This window comes from Mesoplodon bidens (assembly GCF_964165515.1).
Source record: "Mesoplodon bidens genome assembly, chromosome: 9".
Lineage (NCBI taxonomy): Eukaryota > Metazoa > Chordata > Mammalia > Artiodactyla > Ziphiidae > Mesoplodon > Mesoplodon bidens.
Window position 1 is genome coordinate 8,934,342 of NC_138166.1, and position 16,293 is coordinate 8,950,634.

Below are 16,293 nucleotides of genomic sequence, written 5' to 3' on the forward strand. Positions count from 1 at the left end.
GATGCAGTGAAATACAGCAAAAATCATTTGAAAACAATTTTTCCCACTGTCATGTTGCCAATCAACCATTTAGAACAGCAATTCTCTACTTCTACTCTTTGTTTCTGTAAAACTAGATGAGTTAGATTAGTTTGCTGAGATGGCATAGGACTTTGGACTAATCATTTAAGACCTCTGGGCCTTAGTTTCCTCACTTGTAAAATTACAGAGTGGTTTAAATGGTTCTAAGATTCCTTGAGCTTCAGAACACTAGAATTCTATGCTGAAGTCTAGGGCACCGTTTGGCCTGGCCCTCTCTATAGCCCACCAGTTCATATAATATTTTAACATTCTCCTATTAGTAATGTTAGAACTTGCAAAGTCCATTTCAAATTCATGGAAGAGAACTTAACTTCAAGTCTGCCATGCTCTGGTGGACTTCTCAGCTATCATTTGCAGTATCTTTCCACATGTGAGATAAATCCTTTTACCTCAATAAGGGTTTCTATTTAAAAAAATTTTTTTCTGAGTTTAGCCCCAGATTTTCATAAATGCTTGGGGTTTTGAACTCTCAGGATACTTTAAACGGAGTTTCTGATGCATTTAACAGTTTCCGCATCCCTAGATTATTGGTTCCCTTTAAGAATGTTATCATCCATTATTTTACTAATAAGTAACCAGATTTTGCCCTAGTTCAATACATGTGTGACATATGATTGTAACTTTTCTTCTTTTAACAGAAAATTGAGTTGCTTAATGTTGTGATAAACATTACATGTGGCTTACTCACAATAGCTACTTTATGACTTCCTATATATCACTCAACACCAGGTCTAGGAAATGTACTTCTCATGAGTTCTTAAAGTACCATTTGAGCACATAATCATTTATCCTATCCAGTTACTTATCTCACGCTTTCCATCCGGGTAAACTATGCTACCAACTATGTTTGAGTAACTTAAGTCCCTAATTGTTAAGTACCTGGTATAGGTTTTCAAAGTCCCCCAATTTTTATGGTTAGATGATATAACACAGAATATCTACAGAACACTTCCATTATATGAGAAGACTTTTACCACATTGCAGTTTATCATTCTACAAGTAAAATGTCAACCTATCCCTAGTTATCCTGTAAGTCTGACATCTGGAAGGGAGAGAGTAGACAAGAAAAGTGGGAAAGCAAACCTCTCAGTCACCTTGGGCTGTGGAGACCTGACTATTGGCAGATGTTGATCTTGGCTCAACCGAGATCACATATGTATTGTTACAGTTCCAATCCACTTCTTTTTTCTGTTGTTACCTACAAAGATTATTTGATTTGTGCTTAATTTTCTATCTTAATTCTTTAACAAAAAACTGTAATTATCTTACCTGAATTCCAATATCGGTGATTTTATCACACTCAGAGAAAGTTCCTTTAATTTTTTATGCCTGGAAAGTGTCATCAAACCCTAAAAATGTTTAATATAAAGATTATTTGATGATTATAATTTAGTATGGAAGGTATATTTCCAATAAGGTAACAATTATGCAAACTAAAAAAATTTAGCTTCTGTCTTCTATTTCTTTACACTTAACAAATCATAAAATCACTTTGGTTAGACAACATTGTTAAATAAAATTTTCAGGTTGTCTCTAATGTTTTACAAAAACTATTAGAAATCCCAGAGCCAGGAAACTTCTTATCTTGCCTTCTGTTTCCAGGTAAATGTTATACGAATCAATATAAAGAAACCTTAAAGACCCCTAAGCTTACAGCTTTGTTTTGAAGACACTTCATGTAGCTAATGAATCTATTTATCAATAAATTCTTTTTTATGCCTAGCCTAAACATCTGAAAATCTTTAGCTCATTTTATTATGTTTAACTGCTTGGAGGGAGAAGAAACATCTTTATATAAAGGCCTATAGACAGATAATCATTCATCAATAGCTCACTTCTTTTTTCAGGCTAAAAGCTTTGTTTCTTTTTATTTAAAAAAAATAGATTGTACTTTTAGCCCTTCATTTTTTTATGTGTGGTTTTGCTGGCCCATTTCTCCATACCTTACCGCCCTAAACTGGCACAACATTCAGATAAGGAACTGACTAATGTGCATTATAGATGCCATCCTCCTGTTTTGCATTCAGGATCATATTACTTTTCAATTTCTGTTAGATATGCTTCCTAGACCATTTTCCTCATTCTATGGTCCCAGAGCTGGCTGGCAGGGAAAATGCCAGAAATGGTATATGATTTGTCCTTTTTACTTTTTTCATTTTTATTTTTTTTTTGTGGTTCGCGGGCCTCTCACTGTTGTGGCCTCTCCCGTTGCGGAGCACAGGCTCCAGACACGCAGACTCAGCGGCCATGGCTCACGGGCCCAGCTGCTCCGCGGCATGTGGGATCTTCCCGGACCAGGGCACGAACCCGTGTCCCCTGCATCGGCAGGCGGACTCTCAACCACTGCGCCACCAGGGAAGCCCTGTCCTTTTTACATTTTATTTGCAGGACTGGTTTACATTTTATTGATCGTAAAAACCACATTTGGATTGTAATTGAAAATGGGTCCTGCAAATATTATATCCCGCTTTTTTCACTGATGTACATATTAGGCCCTTTCATTTTTCAAAAACAAAAGCCAGATCAAGGAGAAAAGTGCTTGAAATTCTGCTTCATTGAAGTCACTGTTTAAATTGCAGTTTCTAATTTCATTTAACAGTCCTGTATACCACACAAAAATAAAATCACTCCATTTATTCTTTTAATTTTATTGCAAATGTGGATTCTTTTGCTAGGAGCACATTATGTTTTCCTGTCTCCTTATTTCAAAACAAAGAATGGTCAAACCCTGTAAAGCCATCACACGTGGTCTGGGTTCCAGATGTGGATGCTGTTTTATTCATGTTAGAAGAATTGGAGTTTAGATACTACCCCAACAGAAACTAAATTGTTTGAACAAAAATATCAAGTAAGAGATGCAAAGTTTTCCTCTTTGCCCTGTACTTGATAATAGCTAAATATGTTTTATTATTCTATGTGGAATTTGTCTTATGAAACTATCTCTGAATAGTTTCTCTGAAGTTTTCACTTTTTTTTGTCTATGTAGCCATGTTAGAATTTTTTAAAGATGAGCTGTAATGAAGTATACTTGCTAAGTATGACATTTAACAGACTATAATATCTTTACCATTTTGTTCAAAATTATTTTAAAATATTATTAATTAGTATTAAAATGGAGTGCCACATTTCATCACTGTGGTTGTTCATTAAAATGTATGGCCTCAAAATTTAATTAGTTAAATATCATTAGCCATTAAGTAAATACAAATCAAAACCACAGTGAGATACTAAATACTACATACCTACTAGGATGGCTATAATTAAAAGGACAGATAATAAGATGCCTTGGCATTTTGAAGCTTATAAATAAATGCTCCAAATTAGAAGGTGAAGCAAGTGATGGTTCCAACATTTTACAGTCTTTCTTTATACCTTAAAGAGTCTTAAATCTCAGGTCTAGGTAAAATTCATTCATTCTTAATTCATCATTCAATAAATATTTATTTAGCATGTATTATATTGTTCAGGCTCTGGGATAGAAGCTGGGAGTATAAAGGTCAATGAGGTGCAGTGTTTACTGTCAAGGAGCCCATAGTCTGGCATTAAAGACAGACATGTACACTAGATCATTACAACCCTGTGAAAGGTAAATACTGGGCACAGTGGTCGAACCAAAGAGGAAAGATGAGGGCACTACTTTGGATTAGAGAAGACTGCATGGAGGAGAGTCGTGAGTGGGGAAGTGTAAATTGCCAAGAAAGCTACAAAGGGAAGGACATTCCAGGCTGAAGGAACAGAATGTGCAAAAGCATTGAGGTATGAAATAGTATGGCATGTGTATGGAACTATATAGCATGGCATGATTAGATTTACATGGATTTTTAAAAAATCTGAAAAGCTGATCTAAGAATTTCTCTTAAGGAAGAAACTGCAGGGTTTTGTTTTTGTTTTGTTTTGTTTAATACCTTGTTAAGTGCTTGCGGGGGAGAAGTCCTGGGGGTTGGCTGTGCCAAGCTTTTACTTCTGGGAGGGATAAAAAGAGGAAAGTGGGAGGACAAGACAAAGAAAGAAGCACAGAGGAGCCAACCAGATGGAGTGACTGGGCCTCAGTGGGGCAAAGAGCAGGTGGGTACTTAAATTTTCAGGGAAGTTGTAGCATCATGAAAATGTAAATCCTCCTTCATCTCCCTCAGAAGTCAGCCAAACTCACGAATGCTTTGCAGGAGAGGTTCTGGTTTATTTTCCCCAAATTTAGAAGGGGCTAAATTTTGTAATCAGGTAAAATACAAAGGAAAGCAGATGGTGTGGTAGCCTGGAGAAGTCACTAGCATTGCAGGTTGTATGAGAATGCGAAGCTCTAGGAATTCATAGGAATCCTGGGGAGCACTTTGCTCCTTCATAGGCCATGGAATTGAGAGACCTGGATCTTAGGGGTCCAGGCGTCCCTAGTGAAAAATTGGCTTATACTGTAGCTCTGGTCCATTGAAGGGAGTGTCAAGACTGAAGACTCAGAAGGAAGCAGGCACCAAGCCATGAGAGCCTCGTACATTATTCTGGAATGTGGATTTTATCCTATGCAACATTGTTAAACAAAACTTTCCCTCTTTAGGGAATAGGTGACAATAATGCAAAAAGAATGAGGATGTGTTTCAAAAGAGGTATAGAGATCACAGGGCAGGGGGTGATTGCTTTTAGTTGGAAGGAATAGGTGACGGTCTAGAAGAGACTTTCACAGAGGAAGAAGAATCTGAATTAAGCCTTAAAGTCTGGGTAAGATTTTGACAAAGGAATAGGAACAGTGTTTCAAGCATGAAACACTGGAAGCAGCATGAACAAAGGCTTCATTTGGAAAGTGTGAGTTGTTTGGAAAATAGTTCAGACTGGGGTCACTGGGAGTAGTGGGTGGGAATACTGCATGCTGCCAGGAACAGATAGACGTACACCAGACAGTTGGGAGCAAACCAATACTTTGAAAGCTATTCTTTTTTTTCCCCCAATTTTACATCTGGAATTGTTCAGCTGATGTAGATAGACATCAGCAATGAACGAGTTACCGAATATTGGAATGGTATGTGTGTCTGTGTGTACTTACTATATGACTGAGTCATACGACGCCAAGCTTAGAATATCACCAACATAAACATCAAACATACTTCCCCCAACTCTTTATTTTGAAAATCTTCAAATCTACAGCCAGGTTCAAAGAATGGTATAATGAACACATATATCCTTTACCTAAATGCACCAATTATAAATACTTCGCCACATTTTGCTTAATTGGTGTGATAGCTTTACTTTTATGGGTGAATATAGTTTTATATGTATATATAATATATTTTTAAAAAATTCATAGGGCCTCCCTGGTGGCGCAGTGGTTGAGGGTCCGCCTGCGGATGCAGGGGATACGCGTTCGTGCCCCGGTCCGGGAGGATCCCATATGCCGCGGAGCGGCTGGGCCCGTGAACCATGGCCGCTGGGCCTGCGCGTCCGGAGCCTGTGCTCCGCAACGGGAGAGGCCACGACAGTGAGAGGCCCGCGTACCGCAAAAACAAAGAAAAAAAAAAAAAAAAAAAAATTCATATGTGTAGTGTGAACCAAATGAAAATAAGTTTCAGCTATCATGATGCTTTACCTCTGAATATTCTATATGCATCTTCCTAGGAATAAGGACATTTTCCTATGTAACTATATAGGATTATGTATATGTAATATGATACTGAAGATTAACAGTACGACCCTACTATATAATATACAGTCAATATTCAAATTTGCTTTTTATCCAGTCCTCAAGAGTTCACACGTTGCATTTGGTTGCATGTCTCTTTAGCCTTTTTTTTTTTTTCTTTAAATGTTGTCTTTCAAGATCCCAGGCCAGCCATTACATAAAATGTCCCACATTCTGGATTTGTCTGACTGTTCCTTATGATTAGATTCTAGGTAAACATTTTCTGTAAAACTACTACCTAGGTGCAGTTTCATTAGAACTGTATTTTTCCTGTTTATTTAATAAATAATCCAAGATGTGATCCTTTGAGACCACGTGAATTCCCTGTTTCCCAACAACGTTTCAGTCAATGATTTGAGCATTAATTGATGATCCTTGCCTAAATCAGTTATTTTGTTGCAAGTTGCAAAATGCTGAGTTTTCTGATTCTATCCTTCCTTCTAAATTTAGAATCTGTTATTTATTTAAACCTTTTTTCCCATCACTCTTTCTCTTATTTCCTGCTGAATAATTTGAGAGGTACTTTGAACAAAAGATTATTTTAGACATAACAACTAGCTGTCCCAGTTAATTTGTTGTGTTACCTATTAACAGTCTTTTTTATTAAGATATAATTAACATACAACATTATATTAGTTTTAGGTGTACATATAGTGATTCAGTATTTGTATATATCGTGAAATGACCGTCACAATAAGCCTGTTTAACATCTGTCAACATATATAGTTACAATTTTTTTTTCTTGTGATGAGAACTTCTAAGATCTCTCTTAGCAACTTTCAGATATACAATACATTATTATTAACTGTAGTCACCATGCTGTACTTTACACCCCATGACTTATTTATTTTATAACTAGAAGTTTGTACCTTTTAGCCCCCTTCACCCATTTTGCCCCCACCCCCCAACTCCACCTCTACCAATTACCAATCTCTTCTATGTGTCTATGAGGTTTTTGGTTTTTTTTAGATTCCACATATAAATGAGATCATTCAGTATTTATCCCTCTGTGTCTGACTTTTTTCACTTGGCATTGTGCCCTCAAGGTCCATCCATGTTGTCACAAATGGCAAGACTTCCTTCATTTTTTTTTTTTTTTTTTGCCTGTGTTGGGTCTTCGTTGCTGCACGTGCGCTCTCTCTAGTTGTGGCGAGCGGGGGCCACCCTTCGTTGCGGTGCGTGAGCTCCTCATTGCAGTGGCTTCTGTCTTTGCAGAGCACTGGCTCTAGGCGCACGGGCTTCAGTAGTTGTGGCTCGCAGGATCCAGAGCGCAGGCTCAGCGGCCATGGCTCACGGGCCCAGCCGCTCCGCGGCACGTGGGATGCTCCCGGACCGGGGCACGAACCCGCGTCCCCTGCATCGGCAGGCAGACTCCCAACCACTGCGCCACCAGGGAAGCCCGATTTCCTTCTTTTTTATGGCTGAATATATATATACACCACATTTTCTTTACGCAGTCATCATCAGTGGACACTTTGGTTGTTCCCATGTCTTGGCTATTGTAAATAATGCTGCAATGAACAGGGGGGTTACATATATCTTTCTAAATTAATGTTTTCATTTCCTTTGGAAATGCTAGATCATATGATAGTTCTATTTTTAATTTTTTGAGGAACCCTCATACTGTTTTCCATAGTGGCTACACCAATTTACATTCCTACCAACAGTGCACAAGCAGTCCCATTTCTCCACATTCTCACAAACACTTGTTATTTCTTATCTTTTTGGTAATAGCCATTCTAACAGGCAACAGTCTTTTAATTTTCCCAAACTCCTGTTAAGTGCATTTACAAAATGGAGTTACTGTTTTGCTTGGTGTAATTATGTTGTTTGTTGGCAAAAGATGACACACTGAGGAAAATAAAAACATCAGTATTTCGCCCTATTATAAGACTAAATATTTGGTCATAATTAAAAAACAAGTTTTATATATTGTTGAGGAAACCTTGTTAATCGGCTTCACAATCTGAAAGATTTAGTCTTTACAACTTGCACGTGGCTTTTCTTCTGAGAGTCTGTGCTTTTAGAAAAAGTCTGGAAGATGGTCTAGGCATTATGGAATACTAACTTCAGAATAAAATACAATGTAGTTTATCTGATAGCCACAAACCATCCTTGTTTATGGTATATTTCAGTTTGGAAACTGTCAACACTTTAATACAGGCACACCAGAACAGTAAATAAGCATAAATAAATTTTATAATCTGTTCTGCATATGACTAAAGAAAGTCTCTTGAAAAATCTGTATAAAATTACATAAGATTGCATAGTTTGTCCAACTTTTAATTCATTTTTTCTTGAATACTCTTTATAAGCAGCAGCTTGTAGGCTTTCAATATTAAAACACTAAAACAAACCTCTCTTCCATAGTCATGACATAAGCCATTGTAAAGTATGGAGAAAATATGAAAATATGACAAATGATTAATAACTACATTATTATAAGGAGTTCATACAAATTGGCAGGAATATTGAGACCCCTCAATATATAAATGACTAAAGAACATAAACAAAATTCACATAAGATAAAATACAATCACAAATATAAACAAATATAGGGGGAAATTAACTGAGAAATCTATAAATATAATCTATACAATTTAGGATATTTAATATTTGAATATAGGCTGTTGGAAAATACATTCTATGAAATAAGATGGAATGAGGTACCCAGGAGTCTAGGATGACTGAGTACTTTGATGTAATTATTGGGGGTGTAGATCATGAGAAATCTAAAAAGAACAAAAGGTCCCTAACAGCAAACATGAGAAGCCTCCTTTCTTGCTGCTTTTTTTTTTTTTTGAGGGTAAAATGGGATATAAGTTGTTGTGATAGAGGGGATACAGTTAGAAGGTGTTGCTGAATATCCTTTGTGTAAATTTTCTGCTTTCAGTAATGCTTAAATTGTAATATATGGAATGCTTATGATTCCTTGTCAAACATACTGAGAAACAAAAGGGAAGATTCTGAAGTCAAATGGGTGTCTGTCTTTTTTGTCAACCAGGACCAAATGAGCTCTTAGTCAGGAGAGGTGTGTCCTGGTACTGGATTGAAACATGTTGAAATGGAATTCAGCATCTTGTGTCCAAGTCCTAATCCTTTTCTTAGGATTCTTTGCCTGGTTAACGGTACCACCATGTCCACAACTGACCAAATAAAAACCTGGATATTATCTGTGTCTACTCCTCTCCCCACTGCTCCCCATATCCAATCAATCACCAAGCCCACCCTATCTATACTACCTCCTAAAAATCTCTTATGCATGCCTCATCTGCCACCATGATCAAAACCTCATTCTTTCTAGTGTCATTGCAATACCTTTCCCATTCTTAAATAGAACCCCCTTACTGTTATGTCTGTGTACACAAATCTGTATGAGTCCTACTCAGAGTTCTTCAGTGGCTCCCACTGCATATAGCACAGTCTGAACCGCTTTGCGAGGCCATACGCATTCTGCCCTCCACCTCTTTCTCCATCCTCATCTCCTGCCACATCCTCTGTCTTCTCAGGCCATGCTATGACAATACAAAGTCACCTGTGGATCCCCCAACATATAACCCTCTGTCATGTCTCTGTGCCTTCCCCCCTGCTTCTTCCTACATTGAGAATGCCCTTCTCTTCTTTACCTCACAAACACCTACTGAAGCTCTTAGCTGCACCTCAAAAGCTGAAGAGCATCTCCTGACTCCTCCACAGAGACAACAGAGACAAAAGCACTCACTTTCCAACTCATCCATGCTGCCAAGATGCAGTGCAGTGCACATATCTCCATAACAGCAGATATACCTCATTATGTCATAATTCCAATAAATTATTGCTAAGATGCATTGAGTGTTTACCGTGTGCCAGACACTTACGTTAAGCAGTTTACAAATCCTCACGACACTATGAGGAAAGTAATATTATAATAACTGTTTTAAAGAGAGGGTAATGGAGGCACAGAGTAACTTGCCTGAACTCTCATAGTGTTGTGACACGAGGAAGGATGTGAAGCCACACTCTGAACTCATGCTTTTAGTAACTTTTAGCCATGTAATGTTGTTACTCTTGTTGTTGTTGTTGTTTTGCCACTAAGCTGTACCTTGAGACCAGGACTGTGTAAGTTTAGTACTCCTATAACCTTGCATAACATTTGACACACAGTTGACAATGAATAAGTATTTGTGAATGAATGAGTAGTCTATAAAATTATTTTTATGGACCCAGTTTTCCCTTATCTTGCTGGCATACTCTCAGAATACTTGGATGAGATCTAGTTCCCTTTGTAATTGTGTGAATCAGTTTTACATTTATATAATGTTTCTTTCTGAAAGATTCGCTCTGTTTGGTGTTGCCTACCACATTCTCTTAGGAGTAAAGAACAAAACTTTTATCAGAAATATGTTTTATCTCAATTAACACATCCTCTTTCTAAAATCATTGATAATGCTATCTTGTACAGTGTCCATGAAAATGTATCTTAACCTCACAAGAGATCTTCCCTCTTATACTCTGGTTAGCAATTACAATTTTATAAAAATAATTTACCTTTTCTTCTTAATTATTTTTATTTATTTTTACTTACTTGATTATTAGTATGAATTTTGTATCATACTTCTTTTTAAAACGTGTCAACCTTTCCACCCTAATTTACCAACCTACAAGTCTAAAGGAAAGCAGGCTTTGGTCAATACACAGAAATTGGTCCTCTATATGTTTATGGAGGGAAGGAAAATAAGCATCTCTGTTACCTGGAAATAGAACAAGTCACCTTGAGTCTACTTGCCTCCTACCTGATGGAGGTTGAGAGGAAAGTTATATCAACCAGATCTTCTCCTTGAGGGAAAAAACAAGCTCAGGTTGGTCACTTCTTTTTGCAATGATTTTAGTAGGCATTTTGCTGGAAACAGGAGAAAATTGACTGGAACTTCTATGAGGAAAACCACTATTGCTAGTGATGGAACCAGCAGACTCATATAAGGCCACTGGCTGGGAAGAAGGTCCTGGAATGGACTAAGGAGAGGTCCAGCTTCATATGAAAAAGTTCAGTAAGGCAGACTTCTAATGTGGTTTTTGTTTTTAATCCAAGGCAAATCCATTTGTCTCTGAGTTACTCTGCTTTCTTTTAACTCCCATTCTTTCTATTTCTTAAATCTCAAGTGATTTCATGTGCTTCCTCCTTTAGGGGTTGTGCTGCACTAAACCTCAGGCTTTATTTGTATGTGTGTTCCATGCAGATGGGTGGTCTCTTGAAAGCATATCATCAGATTAAGACATGCAACTGTAAGCTTTCCCACTCCAGCTCAGATCATAGCTAAGAAAATGTGGAATTTTTAAAAGTCTAAGTGTTTGGTTTATAGGAAGGAAATGGTACCAGATCCATTCATTCCCTCACTCACTGACTCACTGATCAAATATTTTACACGCCTCTATGTACTAAGCATTATGCTGGGCATCCCAAAGATAGGATGATCCAGCCTCTACCCTCAAGAAACTTACAATTTGTAAGGCGACAGACATGGAAAAAATATTAAAATATATTGAGCTGATTGCTTTATTAGAGGCATTATAAAGTACAGCAGAAGCACAAGGTAGGTAGATCCTAAGCCTGCCCAGGAATTCCAGAAGAGCTTCACACAGCTGAAACTTGAGGGATAAGCAAGAATTTACTAGGTGGACAAGAAGAAAGGCTGTTTCAGACAGAGAGATTAACTCACAGAAATGGGAAGGCAAGGAGAGCATGACATGTTTGCGGAGCTGTAGGAGAGTCAGTTCTATGTCTCTGGAGCAAAGATGAAAGGTGGGAGTCATCTGGAAGTGAGGCTGCACAAGTAGGCAGGAACCACTTCAGGAAGGACTTGGCTCTCCACACTAGACTATTTAGACTTTATGCTGAGAGCAACGTAGAGCTCCTGAAGAAGTCTGAGCAAGGAAGTGAAGGGCTCAGATTTGCATGCTGGAAGATCACACCACAGCACAGTGGAGAACAGATTTGAGGACAGTGATACTTAAGGCAAGAGAGGTTAGTAAGGAGAAATGGTGCTTGAACTATGGCAGTGGCAGCAAGGTTGGAGAGGAGGCAGGGGACAGATATAGGAGATATTGTTAAAGTTCTCACATTGGCTTCTTTTTTTTTTTTTGGCTAGAAATATCTGAAACTAAATGACCTTATAACATATACAATTAAAATTAAGATGGAAACCACACGCCAATATTCAGTTAGGATTACTGGGTTTTTTTGTTTGTTTTGCAGTTCAATTTGAAAATAATTTGGGTGCTACCCAAATGAGGCCATCTAAAAGCATAACACCCCTCTAGGGGGCTATGCTGTAATGTGGCAGAGATAAGATACAATATATTAGGAACTAAAGAACGCTTACTTATTTAGGAAACCATCTAAAGTAATTAATCTCACCATGTGATTTATGTTTTCTTAAAGAGAGAATGCATCAATAAAATAAAACCTATTGATATTGCATTGAAATGACGTAGGTTGAGTGTGATTTTTTAAAAATTTTATTTAATTAATTTTTTTATACAGCAGGTTCTTATTAGTTATCGATTTTATACATATTAGTATATACATGTCAATCCCAATCTCCCAATTCATCACACCACCACCGCCATCCCCCCTGCCACTTTCCCCCCTTGGTGTCCATACGTTTGTTCTCTATATCTGTGTCTCAATTTCTGCCCTGCAAACCGGTTCATCTGTACCATTTTTCTAGGTTCCGCATATATGTGGAACAAATGACTCAATTTCATTCCTTTTTATGGCTGAGTAATATTCCATTGTATATATGTACCACATCTTCTTTATCCATTTGTCTGTCGATGGGCATTTAGGTTGCTTCCATGACCTGGCTATTGTAAATAGTGCTGCAATGAACATTGGGGTGCATGCGTCTTTTTGAATTATGGTTTTCTCTGGGTATATGCCCAGTAGTGGGATTGCTGGGTCATATGGTCATTCTATTTTTAGTTTTTTAATGAACTTCCATACTGTTCTCCATAGTGGCTGTATCAATTTACATTCCCACCAACAGTGCAAGAGAGTTCCCTTTTCTCCACACCCTCTCCAGCATTTGTTGTTTGTAGATTTTCTGATGATGCCCATTCTAACTGGTGTGAAGTGATACCTCATTGTACTTTTGATTTGCATTTCTCTAGTAATTAGTCATGTTGAGCAGCTTTTCATGTGCCTCTTGGCCATCTGTATATCTTCTTTGGAGAAATGTCTATTTAGGTCTTCTGCCCATTTTTGGATTGGGTTGTTTGTTTTTTTAATATTGAGCTGCATGAGCTGTTTATATATTTTGGAGATTAATCCTTAGTCCATTGATTCGTTTACAAATATCTTCTCCCATTCTGTGGGTTGTCTTTTCATCTTGTTTGTAGTTTCCTTTGCTGTGCAAAAGCTTTTAAGTTTCATTAGGTCCCATTTGTTTATTTTTGTTTTTATTTCCATTACTCTAGGAGGTGGATCAAAAAAGATCTTGCTGTGATTTATGTCAAAGAGTTATCCATTCTTCCTATGTTTTCCTCTAAGAATTTTACAGTGTCGGTCTTACATATAGATCTCTAATCCATTTTGAGTTTATTTTTGTGTACGGTGATAGGAAGTGTTCTAATTTCATTCCTTTACATGTAGCTGTCCAGTTTTCCCAGCACCACTTATTGAAGAGACTGTCTTTTCTCCATTGTATAACCTTGCCTCCTTTGTCAGAGATTAGTTGAACATAGGTTCGTGGGTTTATCTCTGGGCTTTCTATCCTATTCCTATTGATCTATATTTCTGTTTTTGTGTCAGTACCATATTGTCTTTATTACTGTAGCTTTGTATATAGTCTGAAGGCAGGGAATCTGATTCCTCCAGCTCCGTTTTTTCCCCTCAAGACTGCTTTGGCTATTTGGGGTCTTTTGTGTCTCCATACAAATTTTAAGATTTTTTATTCTAGTACTGTAAAAAATGCCATTGGTAACTTGATAGGGATTGCATTGAATCTGTAGATTACTTTGGGTAGTATAGTCATTTTCACAATATTGATTCTTCCAATCCAAGAACATGGTATATCTCTCCATCTGTTTGTATCATCTTTAATTTCTTTCATCAGTGTCTTATAGTTTTCTGCATACAGGTCTTTTGTCTCCTTAGGTAGGTTTATTCCTAGGTATTTTATTCTTTTTGTTGCAGTGGTAAATGGGAGTGTTTCCTTAATTTCTCTTTCATATTTTGCACCATTAGTGTATAGGAATTCAAGAGATTTCTGTGCATTAATTTTGTATCCTGCAACTTTACCAAATTCATTGATTAGCTCTAGTAGTTTTCTGGTGGCATCTTTAGGATTCTCTATGTATAGTATCATGTCATCTGCAAACAGTGACAGTTTTACTTCTTCTTTTCAATTTGTATTCCTTTTATTTCTTTTTCTTCTCTGGTTGCTGTGGCTAGGACTTCCAAAACTATGTTGAATAATAGTGGTGAAAGTGGACATCCTTGTCTTGTTCCTGATCTTAGAGGAAATGCTTTCAGTTTTTCACCATTGAGAATGATGTTTGCTGTGGGTTTGTTGTATATGGCCTTTATTATGTTGAGGTAAGTTCCCTCTATGCCCACTTTCTGGAGAGTTTTTATCATAAATAGATGTTGAATTTTGTTGAAAGCTTTTTCTGCATCTATTGAGATGATCCTATGGTTTTTATTCTTCAGTTTGTTAATGTGGTGTATCACATTGATTGATTTGCATATATTGAAGAATCCTTGCATCCCTGGGATAAATCCCACTTGATCATGGTGTATGATCCTTTTAATGTGTTGTTGGATTCTGTTTGCTAGTATTTTGTTGAGGATTTTTGCATCTATATTCATGGGTGATATTGGTCTATAATTTTTTTTTGTAGTATCTTTGTCTGGTTTTAGTATCAGGGTGATGGTGGCCTCATAGAATGAGTTTGGGGTGTTCCTTCTGCGATTTTTTGGAAGAGTTTGAGAAGGGTGGGTGTTAGCTCTTCTCTAAATGTTTGATAGAATTCACTTGTGAAGCCATCTGGTCCTGAACTTTTGTTTGTTGGAAGATTTTAAATCACAGTTTCAATTTCATTACTTGTGATTTGTCTGTTCATATTTTCTATTTCTTCCTGGTTCAGTCTTGGAAGGTTATACCTTTCTGAGAATTTGTCCATTTCTTCCAGGTTGTCCATTTTATTGGCATAGAGTTGCTTGTAGTAATCTCTTAGCATGCTTTGTATTTCTGTGGTGTCTGTTGTTACTTCTCCTTTTTCATTTCTAATTTTATTGATTTGAGTCCTCTCCCTCGTTTTCTTGATGAGTATGGCTAATGGTTTATCAATTTTGTTTATCTTCTCAAAGAACCAGCTTTTAGTTTTATTGATCTTTGCTCTTGTGTTCTTTTTTTCTATTTCATTTATTTATGCTCTGATCTTTATGATTTCTTTCCTTCTGCTAACTTTGGGTTTTGTTTGTTCCTCTTTCTCTAGTTCCTTTAGATATAAGGTTAGATTGTTTATTTGAGATATTTGTTGTTTCTTGAGGTAGGCTTGTATTGCTATAAAATTCCCTCTTACAAACTGCTTTTGCTGCATCCCATAGGTTTTGGATCATTGTGTTTTCATTGTCATTTGTCTCTAGGTATTTTTTGATTTTCTCCTTGATTTCTTCAGTGATCTCTTGGTTATTCAGTAATATGCTGTTTAGCCTCCATGTGTTTATGTTTTTTATGGGTTTTTTTCCCTGTAATTGATTTCTAGTCTCATAGTGTTGTGGTCAGAAAAGATGCTTGATATGATTTCAATTTTCTTAAATTTACTGAGGCTTGATTTGTGACCCAAGATTTGATCTTTCTTGGAGAATGTTCCATGTGCACTTGAGAAGAAAGTGTAATCTGCTGTTTTGGGATGGAATGTCCTATAAATATCAATTAAATCTATCTGGTCTATTGTGTCATTTAAAGCTTGTGTTTCCTTATTAATTCTCTGTTTGGACAATCTGTCCATTGGTGTAAGTGAGGTGTTAAAGTCCCCCACTATTATTGTGTTACTGTTGATTTCCTCTTTTATAGCTGTTAGCAGTTACCTTATGTATTGAGGTGTTCCTATGCTGGGTGCATATATATTTATAATTGTTATATCTTTTCTTGGATTGATCCCTTGATCATTGTGTAGTGTCCTTCCTTGTCTCTTGTAACATTCTTTATTTTAAAGTCTGTTTTATCTGATATGAGTATTGCTACTCCAGCTTTCTTTTGATTTCTATTTTGCAAGGAATATCTTTTTCCATCTCCTCACTTTCAGTCTGTATGTGTCCCTAGGTCTGAAGTAGGTCTCTTGTAGACAGCATATGTATGAGTCTTGTTTTTGTATGCATTCAGCGAGCCTGTGTCCTTTGGTTGGAGCATTTAATTCGTTCACTCTTAAGGTACTTATTGATATGTATGTTCCTATTACCATTTTCTTAATTGTTTGGGGTTTGTTTTTGTAGGTCCTTTTCTTCTCTTGTATTTCCCACTTAGAGAAGTTCCTTTAGCAATTGTTGTAGAGCTGGTTTGGTG

General features: G+C 37.0%; 1 protein-coding gene across 1 annotated transcript in view; it reads right to left on the reverse strand.

Annotated features, from left to right (window-relative positions):
* Window positions 1-16,293, reverse strand: part of FBXL13 (F-box and leucine rich repeat protein 13) — a gene marked incomplete at both ends in the record, with an annotated part of 192,162 nt that overhangs the window by 21,905 nt on the left and 153,964 nt on the right. Inside the window, 2 exon segments of the mRNA XM_081244099.1 lie at window positions 1,351-1,388; window positions 1,391-1,430. Of these exon segments, the coding sequence (XP_081100225.1) occupies window positions 1,351-1,388; window positions 1,391-1,430 (78 nt within the window).